Below are 14,576 nucleotides of genomic sequence, written 5' to 3' on the forward strand. Positions count from 1 at the left end.
GGCTGTAGGCCTCTGGGGCTTGTGAGGAGGAGACACTGGCGTGACCTTCAAGGGCAGACTCAGCTCGTCCTCAGGCAAACAGATATGAACAGTGAAAAGGAGGTCAAGGCACAGCTACACTACTGAGGAACTGCCTGCACACCGGGGATGCGGCGGAGATAAATGTGCCCGCCCTGAGGCACTGCACACCATGGGAGGAAGGAGTCTTGGAGGACACACAGTTTGGGGAAGCAATTAGACAGGTGCAAATAGCTGACCAAAAAAAAAAAAAAAAAAAAAAAAGAAACAAAATAAACAAACAAAAAACCAGGAGCGAAGTTTTGGAAGACAGAGAAAAGGAGTCTGAAAGCGGGAGCAGCTAATGGTGTCGGATGAACTGAAGACTGCCGCATCTGGGGGCCATAGCTCTAGAAACATAGAGGGCAGGGATGTAGATGGAGCGACAGTGACACTCTCAAGTTCTAGGGTTTCAGGGTCCTCAACTCAAGCCAAACAACTACGATCCAGGGAGACGGCACTTGGAACATGCAAGTCCTGAACCGTCTAACCACCGCTGATGGATCAAATGGGCGCTTGCCTTATGTCAAAGCAGAAAATGACAGTGAAGACTGGTGTGGGACTGCTGAAATAAATTCAGCATCTCCTTAAGGACACAGACTGAGCAGGCACATGACCGTCATGCCCTTTGTGGGGGGCTGGTGTCTGCTGAAGGGGCATGGGAGGCTGCACGCAGCCAGCCTTAACCTCCCAAGTGGGGAAGGACTCCCCCCAGCTGCTCAGAGCTAAAAGCAGGGGATGCAGGGAACAGTGGCATCCAGGCACGACTTAAAAGTACCAAAGCTGGTTAAGTTCCAACACCAAATATTTGCATAAAGGCTGGTGATGCTTCGACTAAAAAAAAAAAAAAGAGAAAGCAAAATTCCTTATGCTAAGATGCCTGTTCTATGGCAAAGCTCCTGAAATACATTAACACGCATCAGGGCTTTATGACTGGTCCCACACTATGTTTAAGCACAGTAATGCAGTAAGTTCAATGTGCTACGGTAGATATTTCAGTTCCAATTCTACCCTTACACTCTAGATAAATCTGAGGCCAAAATAGTGATATTTTTGAGTCATATTACCTATTTTTGTTGAGTAAATATTAATTCTGTTAATAAATACTACTCCCACAAATGCTATAAAATTCTGTACTCAAAAGGCCACCTGGAGTGCATAAAGCTCATATATTAAAGCCAAACAGAATTAGACTTGAGTCTATTTGGATGGCAAATGGACCCTCTGTTTGTACTGCATCAGTTTCTCTCAACAATGTATTCAGAACACAATTCAGTGAAATAATTCTTATTAGGAACTTTAAACACCAACACATTTTGGTATGTTATAAAAATCATGCCCTTGGTATTAAAGGAAAAAGGAAAAATCTGTTCCACAAGGATTAAAAAAAATCTTCCTAATGACCTTAAAGTCTGGGATCTTTCATAAAAATGCAAGGAAAACTAGGCTTCTACAAGCAGTAATTGGTGTTTTCATCGAAAGTGAACCAGGCTGGAACCAGCCACCGTGAAGGAAGCAGGCAGATCTGTGTAGCAAATGTGGGCAGGGCACACATGAGAGGGCTACTGGCTTCAGCTTAAATACAGCTGGTTTCTCTACAGTTCAGTACGACTTGCCTCGTGTTGGGGAGGAAAACAAATGGAATGAAAATTAAGTAAAGGCAGTACTTTGTTCTCAGTATTAGGCTCAGGCCATGATCAATAAGGCAAGATTCAAGGTATGGCAGAGGCTGGCATTTATTTTGACCACCTGCGACTCATCTGAAAGGAGTCACACTTTACAGACTGCCCAGGTACAAATGCAAATGACGCCGAGGGCAGGACCAGCAGGAAGGGGAAGGCCGAATGGATGAGGAAAGTCCGGCAGCCAGGAGCCCGCCTTCCGCATTTCAGGAAGGTGTTCCATTCTCAGTAACACCATGAGGGGATGCCTTCCGGTAACAATTTACTACATTTCAAGAAGAAAATGATACTTCCAGGTAAATTTACGAACCTGGGGATTCATGGAGGACTCAGGAAGTATTCCTGATGAATGTCATGTCTGTTCTCTATCGGATTATCCTTGAAACAATAGCAAAACAAAAGTTCTTAGAGAGCACCTTCTATTTGTGACTCCAAGTTAAAAACTTAAAAAGAGAAATAATGTATTACTGAAAATGAGCGATGACGGATTAGGAAAGTGAACTCTTAAGACTCCACAGAAGACGACTATCAAACCGCCACATCTTTCTAAAGGAAGGGGAGTCAAATAATCCGAATGTCCTGCATATATACAGCGGAGACTTCACAGGTCACATAAACCCTCCTTGTTAAGATACAAGATATCAGCCCAGTGTTCTGAAGATACCTGAAACTAAGAAGTTTTAATTGAGGGGAGGTTAAATTTCTCTGAAAACCACGGGCACCCTCGCTCCTGCCACTTTCATCTGAAAAGCGTGGAGGGCCCCAGGGCTACTCTGATGGTCTTCAGGGACAGCGCTCGGACTCCCCTTCCCCCAGGGGTGGGGGACAGGGAGTGGTCAAGGTGAAGGGCAGACACAAGTGCCCTCAGTAATCACCTCTCGAAGCCAGAGAGCTCCCTCTGGAAATAAGGGAGCTGATGCATTCTCTAGCACTGAAATCTGCCTGCATCATAAGGTGACAATTAGCTACAAAAAATATTTCCACTTTTGAGGTCAGGACGTTCAGCAACAGGCTTCAGTTTCTGTTGCAGAAACTAAATTCAGCATGGAATCAAAATATATCCTGTTCTGTTATTATACGGCATACTGTATAAAGAAAACCACACAAAACCATTTAACTTGTAAAAGTCTCATTGATTGTCTTGAAAGAGAAAGAAAATAGCATTGAAAAGGTCCTTCTCCAATCAGTTCCTGCAGTTCATCTTTCAAAATGTGGGCCAAATCATGAATTCCAGCTCACACACACCTCAGGGAGAGCCAAGTCTGGAATGTGGAGAACAAAGAGTTTATTCAGAGATCTCCTGGATGTTTTCCTCCTCGAAAATGATGAAAACAAGAGGAGTCCAGATGGGAAAGTAGCCACTTTGGGAAGCATCTTTTATCGTGGTGACTGGTGAAGCTCTGTAAGCAGATCTCCAGGACTAAGTGAGGAAGTTTAGAAAGACAGCTAGTTTTTTGTCATTGTTGTCTATAAATTATTTCTACACGATACTCAAATATTTCTGAGCTAGTTAAGTGACAATGTTTTATGCAATAGCGCACAAAACACATAAAGGTACAATAGTTAGACTAAGATAAGAAATGTCACAGTGTGGTTTTTAAAGCCTCCAGCTTTCTGCTCCCAGTCTGAACCAATCAATGGCTACTTAAGCAATGCTGGGGGCACCCTGTTTCTGCTGCTCCATTGGCCTAGACTCAGATTTTGGCTCCACCTTCCTTCTGCCCCGCAGAGCTCTTGGAACAGAGATCTCTCCCCAGCTCCGGGGATTCCTGACCCCTCTCCAGCATGGGGGCCACAAAAACATTCTGAGACATGATCAAGACAAGTAGAAGTGATGCAGAAAGGAAAGTGTACAGAGAGAAGTTGGCTTCTAGCGCGTGACTATCAGCTTACTGAATTCAACTGTCTCCCTTGTTGGCATAGGTCATTTACAGTGCTATTGTTTAAAATTTTTACAATCTTTATTAACAAAGTGACACACATACAGTCAAAAACCTGCAATCATTTGCTACTATCATATCACTTCTCCCCAAAAGACAAAGACTGTGAAAGATGATAATATGGCCAATGTCCCCTCAAGGAGTCTGCCAACTTCTAACCCCTGTTGCCACTAAGTGTGCAGTGACCGTTTCTGCTGCTGTCACATGGAAGTGAGAGCACAAAGCACAGATTCACTGCTCAGAGCTGAATGCTTTGCTGGAATGTATCCTCACTCATCCTTACGGCTTTAGAATGCCACCATGCTTTGAAAGCCACCAGGGCACACACCTGTTTCTATTTTAATTCCTGATTTCTTTTTTCTTCCTTCTTTTTAGAGAGGAGGAAGGGGAGAGAGGGAGAGGGAGAATCTTAAGCAGGCTCCATGCCCAGTGTGAAACCAATGTGGGGCTCGATCTCACAACCCTGAGATGGTGACCTGAGCCAAAATCAAGAGCTGGATGTTTAACTGACTGGGCCACCCAGGTGCCCCACAATTCCGGATTTCTAGTACAATATGAAAAGAACTACAGTTAGTGCTTGTGGGTTTAGTGCTCTGCATCTCTGGGGCCAAGATGCAGAGCGAACGTCTGGAGGCACACTCACCGCCGCTCCAGTGGGCGCCCATCACTGGAGATGCTTCGAGGGATGTTGGCAGCTCTCTCCGGAGGAGGCATCTTTCCATCTCCTTTCCCAGCGTTCAGCCTCGAGGTCATGGGACTCTGCACCTGGGAGGGGACTTGAGGTGAATGAGTCCCCTTGTTGGCATTCCTCTGCCATTTGTTATTATTTCGAAAGGGAAACTTGAATTCGTAGGAAACCCCTTCATTCATCTTGTATTCCATCACTGGCATACGGTAGGTTTCTGAGCAGCTCCTAGTGAGAGCACAGAAAGAAGAAAAATTAATATTGTTGTTCTTGTGAGTGGAATCACACTGCTTCTCATTAACAGTGAAAGTGGATCAAATACTTCATCCTTTGTTTCAAACTATCTTTTAATCATTACTGTCCTTTCAAAAACCAGAACCCCAGAAGTATATTACACTGGTGTATTTTCCCTTGCTCAGTCTCACCGATGGAGTCTTGAAAAAACAGTGAGACCCAGAGTCATCCCAGGGAGCAGAGGGAGCCGGTAGGAGCAGAGTCAGTCCTGAGGCCTGAGCAGGGAAGGCTGCCAGGCCGGCAGGGCAAGGCAGCAGAACCCCAAGACCAGGCCTCAGAAGAAGCAAGCAGTCAGCTCTATGCACCCTTCACTCAATATCATGACTGGGGATCTAAAAAGGTACTGAATTTGTTTGGGATCTTAACAGTAAAAAAATTAAGGGGGGGATAAATTTCAAAATCCAAAATGAGAGCCAAATTTAGTTCAGAAGGAAAAAACAAAAACCCAATTATAGAAATTTTGCAATTATCAAATCACCAGGGAACAAAGCATAATCTGAAATCAGACTCCTCTCACTGCCCCTACCCCTGACTACCCCAAGCCAAAAATCTCCCACAGCACGGAAAGCAGGGCTGGCCCCAGGGAGCAGCCTGAGTGAAACTGATGTCAGGCCCAAATGTCCTTCTGTTGCTTTAGCCCTTTTTCTGGTGCTACTGTCCCGACCCCCCAAACCTTAGGAAATGTGGAACCCACTCTCCATTCTCTTTACTCAAACAACCAAGGAATGTTCAGTCTATTATTAACTTCACTGAAAGACAAATTACTGAGAAAACCCTATGCCCACTAAGGCATTAACTCAAACTGTGTACTAAGCAAAAAAAAGAAAGACTTCCTTGCGTAAAGGAATTTCAAAGCTTGAGCAGCAGGGGGAAAGGAAGGGTTACTACATTTCAAGGAAGGGTTAAAGCTGATTATGAAACACTTCAGAGACAGAGGAAGGAGAGTCCTAACAGTGCTGTCCACTAGAGACAACACGAGCTAGGAGCCACATGAAAAAAGTCAAAGGGAACGGTGAAATTATTTTACTATTTTATTTAGTCTAATATATCTAAGATGCTGTCATTTGAACATGTAAGCAAGAAAATCAATATAAAAACTCAACAAGGAGATGATGCACATGCATATTCGGTGTGTACTGTACACGTACAGCACTTCTTACTTCGGACTAGTCCCCTTAGCCATGGACGACTTGTGGCTCCGCACGGCACAGCACAGGGCCAGAGGCTGGGTCTTGATTTGGGAAACGGGCTTGTGTTGGTTGAATAAGCACAGTGGAGGGTGTCACTGCATCGGGACCTTGTTTATGTGTCTCAGGTAGGACTCCTGGCATTTCCAACATCTACGCCACCGTGCGCCCTCTTGCACACCTCCGTGAGACGCGGATTTTAAGAAGGGCTGCTTCTGAGGTGCATGCACTTGCTGGGGTCCTTGCCTGCTCAGTCTCAGCCCCAGTCTCCAACAGGCACCTCTTCTCAGAGTTTTCTTACCACTCTTCCTGATTCCCTAAAAGCCTAAATCAACCTTAATCTGACTCTCTGCCCAAGGCTCCGCTGCACTCCTTAGAAGCAGTAAGGACCGTGGTTTTCAAACCTTTGGGACCATGAGCCCAGTAAGAAATACATTTTACAACGTGATGCAGCCCAGCCACACACACACTCACACACACCCTTCCACTCGGCTGTATACACACACACACACTCATTCACACACACACCCTTCCACTCGGCTATATGCACATACACACACACTCACACTCACACCCTTCCACTCAGCTGTATTTCGTGTTAATCCCCTTCATTAAAGAAACACACTGAATGCAGCTCCCTAAATGGATTTCACGATCTACTTTGGAGTTACAACCTGCGGTGTGCAGAACACTACTTTGCGGCACATCCAACACTTTCAGCAGCTCGTGACTTCTTATGTAATAAACTTTTCCTCTGATAGGAGGGACTGTCACTTCAGGCTTGGACGTAATTTCTAGCTTTGATCCTGATCGTTCTGACAAAAAAGCTGCGATACCTTTTTGGTTCTTAAAAGAGCTATCACTGTAGTACAGTTTGAAGTCTTCCATTTCTGACCAAATACGGCATATGACACAGTAACTTGTGCTCCGGGTCTATAAATGTAAGGCAAGAATGTTGCAGCTTGCAGAAGGGGCAGTAATAAAAACTTGCAGTGATCCCTGGGAAAATTTCCCTCCACGTCAAAATCAAGACTAGCTTCTGCTTCCCCCCCGCAGTGGTCTGTCTTAACTTGTAAATCCAAAGTGTCGTATCACTTACACAGCAAAGACGTATACATATCTTCTCTTTTTCTGTTGGGTGCTGGCAACCAGCACACGTACAGAACATTGCTGTCGTGTATTTTGGGCACCAACTTTTCAAAAATGTTCCCGTGGGCCATGTCTTCCCTTCAGCACACCCCACCCTCTGACAGATTCTCTTGCTGGGTTTTAACTCCGCGGCACTCTACATGCACCTTACAGGTACAGGCTGCCTCCTGGTAACAGAAACCAGTGTAACGTATTCTGAAACAGACAAGCTGCTTTCATCCCTGGGGCCTTAGCTTCTTTGGGAAATGAAAGATTGGGAAATGAAAGATTTGGAATTGGTGATTGCTGGACTCTCTTCTAGTTCAAAAACTCTTTGAAATAGTCTTTTAAGCTACATAACATTTCATACTAAAACCAGTTAAAAGACCCCGGTACCCCAAGACTTGGTCTTCTTCGTCTGTATCTTGCTTCCACCACCTCTAACGTGTAGTGAGAAACCTCCTGCACAGTCGATGATAACAGGATGCAGTATGAGAAAGCCTAAGCAGGGAGAGAAGGCTCATTCGTAGAGAACGAGAAACAGTGGGTCCGCAATCTTAAACTTCAGCTAACTCACCACGGCTCACTGCCGTCCGGGATGGGACAGCCCCCACACCTGCTTCCCATCACTGACTTAGCTCCGAAAATATAAGAATGATACATGGAGTCAGGAAGTGGGCTGTACACTGAAGAACAAAGATAAGAGCTGATTTCTAGTGACACATGAAAATTAATAGAAAGATTTTTATTATGTCATTCAAGAAAACGCAGTGTTGAATAGCAGTGAACCCTGACGGGCCAGGAGCTGATCTCGTGGCACCACCATGGCTCTGAAGTAGGTGCTATCGTTATCCCCACTTTCTTAGATGAGGAAACGGAGGCCTGGAGAGATGAATCTGCCCGAGATGGCCCAGCCAGGATCTGAACTCGCACAATTAATCTACATGGACACTGGCCTTCATCACTAACTAAAGGCTACATCCACGCCAAGTCCCCAGCCTTCTTCCTTTCCAGGGACTACTCGCTTCACTTGGCACAGTCGACAACAAAATGGAAAACTCAACAGTCTCTGAGGAGACTGAATCTCTGAGGAGCGATGGGCACTGGAATTACGATTTCAGGCCCAAGAGACACATGGCTACACACTGAAGCCTGCTGGTTGAAGAGCCACTCCTTGTCCCCAGTCTCTTTTCTCAGCCTTCTTAGTCTTCCTCCTTTAGGTTCTGATGATTCATCGTTTTCTCCTTTTTCCTCTCAACAATAGGAATGCAGGTAAGAGGAACCACTGTACAGCACACCCAACAGATCATCTCAACACTGCCGGAAGCAACCAACTCAGATGTCTGAGGACCGCTGGGGTCCTAATAGGCCATGTGATTTGGGTTTGGATAAAACACCTAACTTCTTTGCACCAAAGCTCTCTGCCTGAAAGGATGAGCGATCTGAACCAATGAACTCTCACAGCCCTTCTGGTTCCAAAGCAGCACGCTTTTGCATTTTGAATACTTGTGTTTTAAAATGAAGACAAAACTCTGTGATCTGTTCTACTTACAAAGTAATTTGGTCCTTTTATGTAACTGTTCGTTTTTAGCTCTTCCTCTGAATGGTCCCTGATTGCTTTCTTCAGAGGCTGTAGGCTTGTGGCCCTCAACAGAAGAAAAGTCCACCATCTCTGTGCACCACCACTCAGAACCTCATGATTTCATGTCGGTGAAATAGCTAGTGGGGTGTTTTTCATCTTGCCAAAAGCTCGGTTCATGAGGATTCAGAGGTCGCAGACACCAACAAATACATGGGGGTCACACACTCCAGCACTCTAGAGTCAGGGTTGGGCAGGGGGTGAGGGGCCCCTCCTGATGCTGGACATCTCCCTCCCCGGGAAACTTCCTGACGGAGGCTGCAGGAGGGCCTCCAGCGGGTGCGCGTTCTCGCTCGTCCTGCTCGCCCACTGCGCAGTGACGGAATCTCTCCACACCTCCTCCTTCTCGTTTTAATGGAAATGGATGACTTGACTTTATTTATTTATTTTTAATGCCCCATACGTAGCAGGGGCTCAGGGATTTTACTTCCCTTGTCCTTTTGTCTCTTAAAAACAACTTTAGCATGAAAGCAGTACATAAGAGGATCTGCTTATGTCCTAAAAACAGGGAAAAGAGCCCTAGTTCACTTTTATGATTGAAGCCCCAAGTTGCTGTTAAACTGTTCTTTTCATTAAAACAAAAAACCTGCCTTTCTAAAACCAAGGACTCTCCCATGTGAACACACATGGGTGTCCGCATGTATGTCCAGTCAGCACGCTGGGTGCCTGTGACCTCTCAGGACCCTGGCACCCCGGGAAGCAGGCCGCTGAGGGACTGTGGGACATAGGGCCTGGAGGAGGCCCATTCCCTCATGCTGGAGCGGCAGAAACAGCTGACAAAGAGAGTGACTCGTCAAAGAACAGAGTAATCAGCTGCTAGGAAAACAGCAGTGGGAGTGTGAAGTGTGGAGGAGAGAAAAATGACAGAAGAGCATTATCTTATTTCGTTGAAAATTACAGCAAAAGGTGTTCATGCTTCCAATGTTCCTTTGAAATTGTTTCTAAAGGAGGAAAGGGAGAGAGGAGAGTTTCCAGTCCCCCAAAAGTCATCCAAGCACCATTTCACACCTGCCCAGAAAGTGTGACTGGGGCTTTTCAGATGGAAACTGTCGTGGGAAAGGCAGAGTGTGCCTCCCAGGATTGGGGCTGTGCGGGGCACCCAGCCTGCATCCCAGCCTCTCAGTCCCCGCCCTAATGGGGGCAGGTTCCTAAAGCCTTTCTGTTGCGTCACTGCCAGGCTCCACTGGCCCAGAGAGCACCAACGGGTGTCTCAGCAGCAGTGCTGGAAAATGGAGATGAACGCGGCTCGCTCATTCGGAGGTGTGCAGGAGCCAGTCTGTCCTGGTTTGCAAGAGCAGACTGGGAGTATCTATCCCAACTGAGTCCGGCACTGTCACGCCGGGAGCTGGAGATCGACCCCAGAAGCAGTACTGGCACACGGGCAGCAGCAAAGGCTACAAATCGAGGTTCTGTTCTTCAGCAGAAAGCCAACGTACCAGCAGATCCCTGCTTATGCTGGTATATTAAAAAAAAAAAAAAAAAAAAAGGATTTGTGCCCCAAGCCCACTAAGTAGTAGTTAAGAGGTTGGATTCTGAAGTGAGACCTACATTTGCCAGATGAGCTTGAAAAGTGACTAACCTGAGTCTTGGTTTCCTTTAAATAGGAATCCTATTAATACTATTACCTCATAAGGTTGTTACAAGGATTAAAAGCGCTAATCCACGTAAAAGTGTTTTTTCTAACCTGGCAAATTAAATCCTCAGCAAATGTTAGTTGTTTTTACCAGCACTCCACAGAAGACATATCTGGCTTAGTATATCGCTGTAGATAAACCACCTCCTGCCGCAGGCCTATCTATCCAGAGTCAGGCCTTCTAAACCACCTTTCCGGTAGTAACCGCGCACAGTTCAACGTCAGTCATGCTGCCCGTCCATTCATCACATATTCATACTCACGTGTGCCTATTCCCCTCCCCTCTTCCCATACAAACTGGGGAGCCTATGAAGCCAGGGGAAAGGCCTCTGAGCAGACAAGATGGCACCACACCATCCACAGACTCATTCTTAGACCATTAGTCCATAGACCAGCGTCAATTCTGTACCGTGTGTAATTAAGGTTGACAAGTTACAAAGCTTGGTTCTCTTCTCCAGTTTATAGCTGCCCACTTAGAAACAACCAAGTAAACAATGTGAAGGGAAGACCAAGGGACAGAAGACAGAAGGACAAGAGAAGGAGCACAGAACAGCCAGAGAGTGCTATAAGGACCTAACCACCTCTCTGATCCATCACTAGAGTCATTCCTGAATCCTGGTTCAGCAAAATGTTTAACGTTAATGATGATGTGCTTGAGGAAACCAGGAAACACCTGGCTAACTGAGGCAGGGTCGTGTGTAAGACAATTTCAGGATATACACCCCCCCCCCAAATAGGTGAAATAATAAAAAGCTCTAGATACATACTTTGGTTTCCAGAAAAATCCAGTCATCCAAAAGGGAACATGTCTTGAAGCCATCAGACACAGGGAGTTCACCATATTGTGACACGGCCCGCCTAGTCTCTGGGCTGTCTAGGCTGTAAGCAATGCTCAGAAATACTACCTTGAGCCCAGTCTGTTCCACAGCATTGGTCCGAAGGACTGACATGCATGTAAACTGTCCTTGTTGCTGACTTTTTAAAGGACACAAATAACCCATTATAACGGTTTGCACATTCTGCCATCCACCGCTCATGAATCTGTAAGAGCTCAGGTGTAGGACAGGTCACATTTTGAGGAAAAACCAAACAGGTGAAGGATGTTTTGGCTTTAGAAGGCCTAAGAATTAATTGCCAAAGCTTAAGAGAAACTCTAAGGAAATAATGGGCTGAAAGTGAATTAACAGATTGGAAAAAATCAGTAAAAATAGCATGGACATGCCCAAAGGAGAAAAGAAAAAGTTGATTAAATTTGTTCCACCAAGAAATCTCCCCAGAGACCAAGAAATTAAGTTTCCAAGCATGTTGCTGGCTTGGCAGGAGCTGGGAGGGACAGGGAGCTCCCGGGCTTCCCTCTGCAAAAGGGCTGGGGACCCAACTGCCAAGCAGCACGAGCAGGACCAGCCGGCTCATTTGAAGCCAATTCCCGACACACACACAGATGCAGTTAAGAGAATGCTTGCTAAGTCTCGTCCAGGGCTCCAGGATGAGAGAGCAGGGGTCAGAATGGCACTCTGAATTTCGGACAGGAAGATGAATAGGAGTGTCATGAAGCCTGACAGTCTGTGCTGCTCAGTGTCTTCTAATGTTAAGCACTCATACTAAGATAGCTATCGGCGCAAGATCCTTAAGACCATGTTACCAGACTTCTCTATCTGTACTGGCAAGTTTAAAAATCCACAGATGTAAATCTGGGGAAGGGTCCAACCCAGTCACTCTTTCCAGCTGCTCTTGCCACAGACCAAAAGGGAGCTAGGTCCTGAGTCAGGCTTTCCATGGATGGAACTCTGAGCACTGTGTGTGACCCGGGACACCGCACAGCACCCTTCTCCCCGCCCAGCAGGAGATGTTCTATATGGCACACAAACCTGGCCTTGGATGGCCTGGTTCCCAGCTGCCGATTCAGACCTACCTCCGTGGGGTGCAGTCATCATGCGGGGGGATGATGACGACCTTCACTGTGACAGATGTTCTCAGGAGATCGATCATCTGCTCATGGCTCAGGGTGGCCACAGCCACCTTGCAGATCTCCACCAACCGGCTGCCCTGCCTCAGCCCCGCCTGCCAGGCATAGCCGTAGGGCTCCACGTCTGCCACGATGCCCTCATAGTTGACGTGGAAGCCAAGCTGCCCCAGCCCGTTCCTCCGCAGAGTCATCTCCACCGATTCGCAACCTTTGGATACAAACTGAACAAGGAAACAAAAGGTAGCACAGTTTAACGCCACGGGGTGTTGAGTGCTGGGCAGGGAGCTGGAGAAACACCGCCTGCAGGGTTATTGCCAAATACCAGCTGACGAGCGACCGGTTACTTCCCCTTCGCTAACCTCCATTCATCGGGCCAAAAAGAACACACTTGTTGTGTCCAAAGACTCAGTGGCTTTGCTGAGCTTACAAGGAAATCTCTAACAGAGAACCCACGGGGAGCTGGCAGCCAACAGAGACCGTATTCTGCTACTCACTTCGCCCTTAGAAAATTCAGGGCAGCAGATGCTCAACTGAACAGTGTCCCTCGACAGCCAAGGCAGACCGGCTGGGCCACCCCATCAGCCATCAGGGTAGTGGGATCAGGTCACGTGCAAATGGTTTCCAGCACACACGCACAGCCGGCGTGTCTTCTCCCACTTGCTCTACTTTTCCTTTCGGAAAAGGATGGAAAACGAGTGACGGAAACTCTGGGTTGCTTCACATCATCGAGGGAGTTTTCGGAGGAGCTGATAAAATTGCACCAGCTTCAGGAACTTGCTTCTGGTCTGTACTGAAAGCTTCAGGAAAGTGAAATGGAATGTGGGTAAGTTGAAGGAAAATACTCACCTGCAACCTTTTGACGATCTCTTTAATGTCCTCATTATTAATTAAACTCTCCACTGAAATGCATTCTCCTCGCTCATAGAAGATTTTGAGGCTGGTGTCAGTTGAGGTCCACCCTATCACATCTCTGCAGGAACAGTTGAAAACCACACTCTTGGTTTCCTGCTCAATAAGAACGATGAACTCGTTGGAGACCCCTAACAGGCAGTCCATTTCCATGGCCTTGTTGTAGTCCTTGGCCCGGACGGTCCACACGATGGCCCCCATGCTACTGAGCTCAGCTCCTGGATACGGTTTAGACTTCTCCTTCTTCTTGGAGGCCAGAGAGATGAATGGGAACTTGCCAGATGGGTCAATAGGGGTGTTGGTGACGTTCTTCTCTGCCAGATCTTTCAGGTACTCCTGGCGGGTCCGAGTGGCCATGGCCCGAAACTTCTCTGATTTATGAGCAGCATTTTCTGCGTTAATCACTTTGGCCAAAAGGAAGTCCCTGAACACATTTGACTTAGGGAAAGTGACCCCTTTGGGGATGGGAGGTCCAAAGGAAGGCACATCTCTGGACCTGGTGACAGCCACACTACGAGACAGAGCAAAGGTGAAAGAGTGGAGCGTCAGGAGTTCTCAGTCTCACAGCATGAGAATAAAATACACATTCTCAAAGAAAAAGACCTGTCCCACAAGAAATAATAGAAATTTCTATTTATAGAACACAATTTTTTTTTTTTTTTTAGTCCAAGAAACCCCAAAAAGCATCCTTACATTAATGGATAGTAAACCAACCATAACTCCATGAGGGAAAAAAGTGTACTGTAATATTTTACCTTTAAGTACCTACTGATTATTTCAAAGCATGGGTTACTATAATCAGCATAACCTTTTAGCATAAGCATAGATTTTTTAAGAACACAAATGTGGTCTCCATTTTGGATATGATGCCTATGTGCAGACAGCCTATAATGAAAATATCCCAAGATGCATGTCATAAAAGCTATGGATTAAATTTAAAAAAAAATTTTTTTTTAAATTTAAAATATTATTTGTTGGCCTATGCAACCAGACCAAAAAGCGTAATTTTAAAATGAAAATTGAAATTGCAGTATTAAAATGATTATGGTTTTTATAGTAATAGCAATCGTGCCTTAAAATCATAGTATTAAACTGAGCTATTCTCTGATCCACGTTCTCTACATTTGGTATTTGATTCTGACAATTTGTTTGTGAGGAAGTATTTCCCTTTTCCTATTCCTCCAAGCAAGATTAATTTGAGAAAGCCTGACCTAGTCACTTTTTCTGCATAATACTGTTAAAACTGGGACTAAGATAAGGACCATACAAGCATCTGTAATAGCCTATTATTTTTCATCTCAAAAAAGAAAAAAAAATAAAGTTTTTCCTAAAATAGTAACAACAAAAGTTAAATAGAAACAGAAGGGTTGTGTGTTTTCTGTCATGTTCTAAGACCTCATTCTAGGACCTCAAAGAACTTCGAGAGGGCTGGAAATGATGATTCTAACAGACTGAA

General features: G+C 45.7%; 1 protein-coding gene across 4 annotated transcripts in view; it reads right to left on the bottom strand.

The window, feature by feature from the left end:
• Positions 1-14,576, bottom strand: part of SIPA1L1 (signal induced proliferation associated 1 like 1) — a 134,526-nt gene that overhangs the window by 59,350 nt on the left and 60,600 nt on the right. For all 4 annotated transcript variants that reach the window (XM_047736590.1, XM_047736591.1, XM_047736593.1 and 1 more), the window contains exons 7-9: positions 13,058-13,631; positions 12,158-12,432; positions 4,323-4,592 (exon numbers count right to left, since the gene is read on the bottom strand). In XM_047736590.1, the coding sequence (XP_047592546.1) occupies positions 4,323-4,592; positions 12,158-12,432; positions 13,058-13,631 (1,119 nt within the window). The remainder of the gene's footprint in view (positions 1-4,322; positions 4,593-12,157; positions 12,433-13,057; positions 13,632-14,576) is intronic.

The sequence above is a fragment of the Lutra lutra genome, chromosome 7, assembly GCF_902655055.1.
Source record: "Lutra lutra chromosome 7, mLutLut1.2, whole genome shotgun sequence".
NCBI classification, from domain to species: domain Eukaryota; kingdom Metazoa; phylum Chordata; class Mammalia; order Carnivora; family Mustelidae; genus Lutra; species Lutra lutra.